Here is a 244-nt window from a genome sequence, read left to right as displayed (position 1 = left end):
GGCGGGCGTTGTGGCGCAGGGCAGGGCCTTCGCTGCCTGTACCTGGGGGTCCCTGGCCGGTCCCTGTGCCGGATGAGAAGGGCCTGGTGACAGAGGAGGGCGATGCTGGGCGTCTCCAGCTCGGCAGGGCAGGACGCTGGCTAGGCCGTGACGTCGCCTTCCCCCACGCCCTGACGCGTGGCTGTGCTGGGGGTTCTCCGTCAGCTGAGGAGGATGAGGACAAGGAGGGTGACTTCCGGGCTCC

General features: G+C 70.1%; 1 protein-coding gene across 1 annotated transcript in view; it reads left to right on the top strand.

Moving 5' to 3' along the window:
- ZDHHC5 (zinc finger, DHHC-type containing 5) overlaps window positions 1-244 on the top strand; it is a gene marked incomplete at both ends in the record, with an annotated part of 2622 nt that overhangs the window by 380 nt on the left and 1998 nt on the right. The window contains one exon of the mRNA XM_010293561.1: window positions 205-239. Coding sequence (XP_010291863.1) covers window positions 205-239 — 35 coding nt within the window. The remainder of the gene's footprint in view (window positions 1-204; window positions 240-244) is intronic.

The sequence above is a fragment of the Phaethon lepturus genome, unplaced genomic scaffold, assembly GCF_000687285.1.
Source record: "Phaethon lepturus isolate BGI_N335 unplaced genomic scaffold, ASM68728v1 scaffold23878, whole genome shotgun sequence".
In the NCBI taxonomy this organism is placed as follows: Eukaryota; Metazoa; Chordata; class Aves; order Phaethontiformes; family Phaethontidae; genus Phaethon; species Phaethon lepturus.
This window is presented reverse-complemented; position numbering and strand designations above follow the sequence as displayed.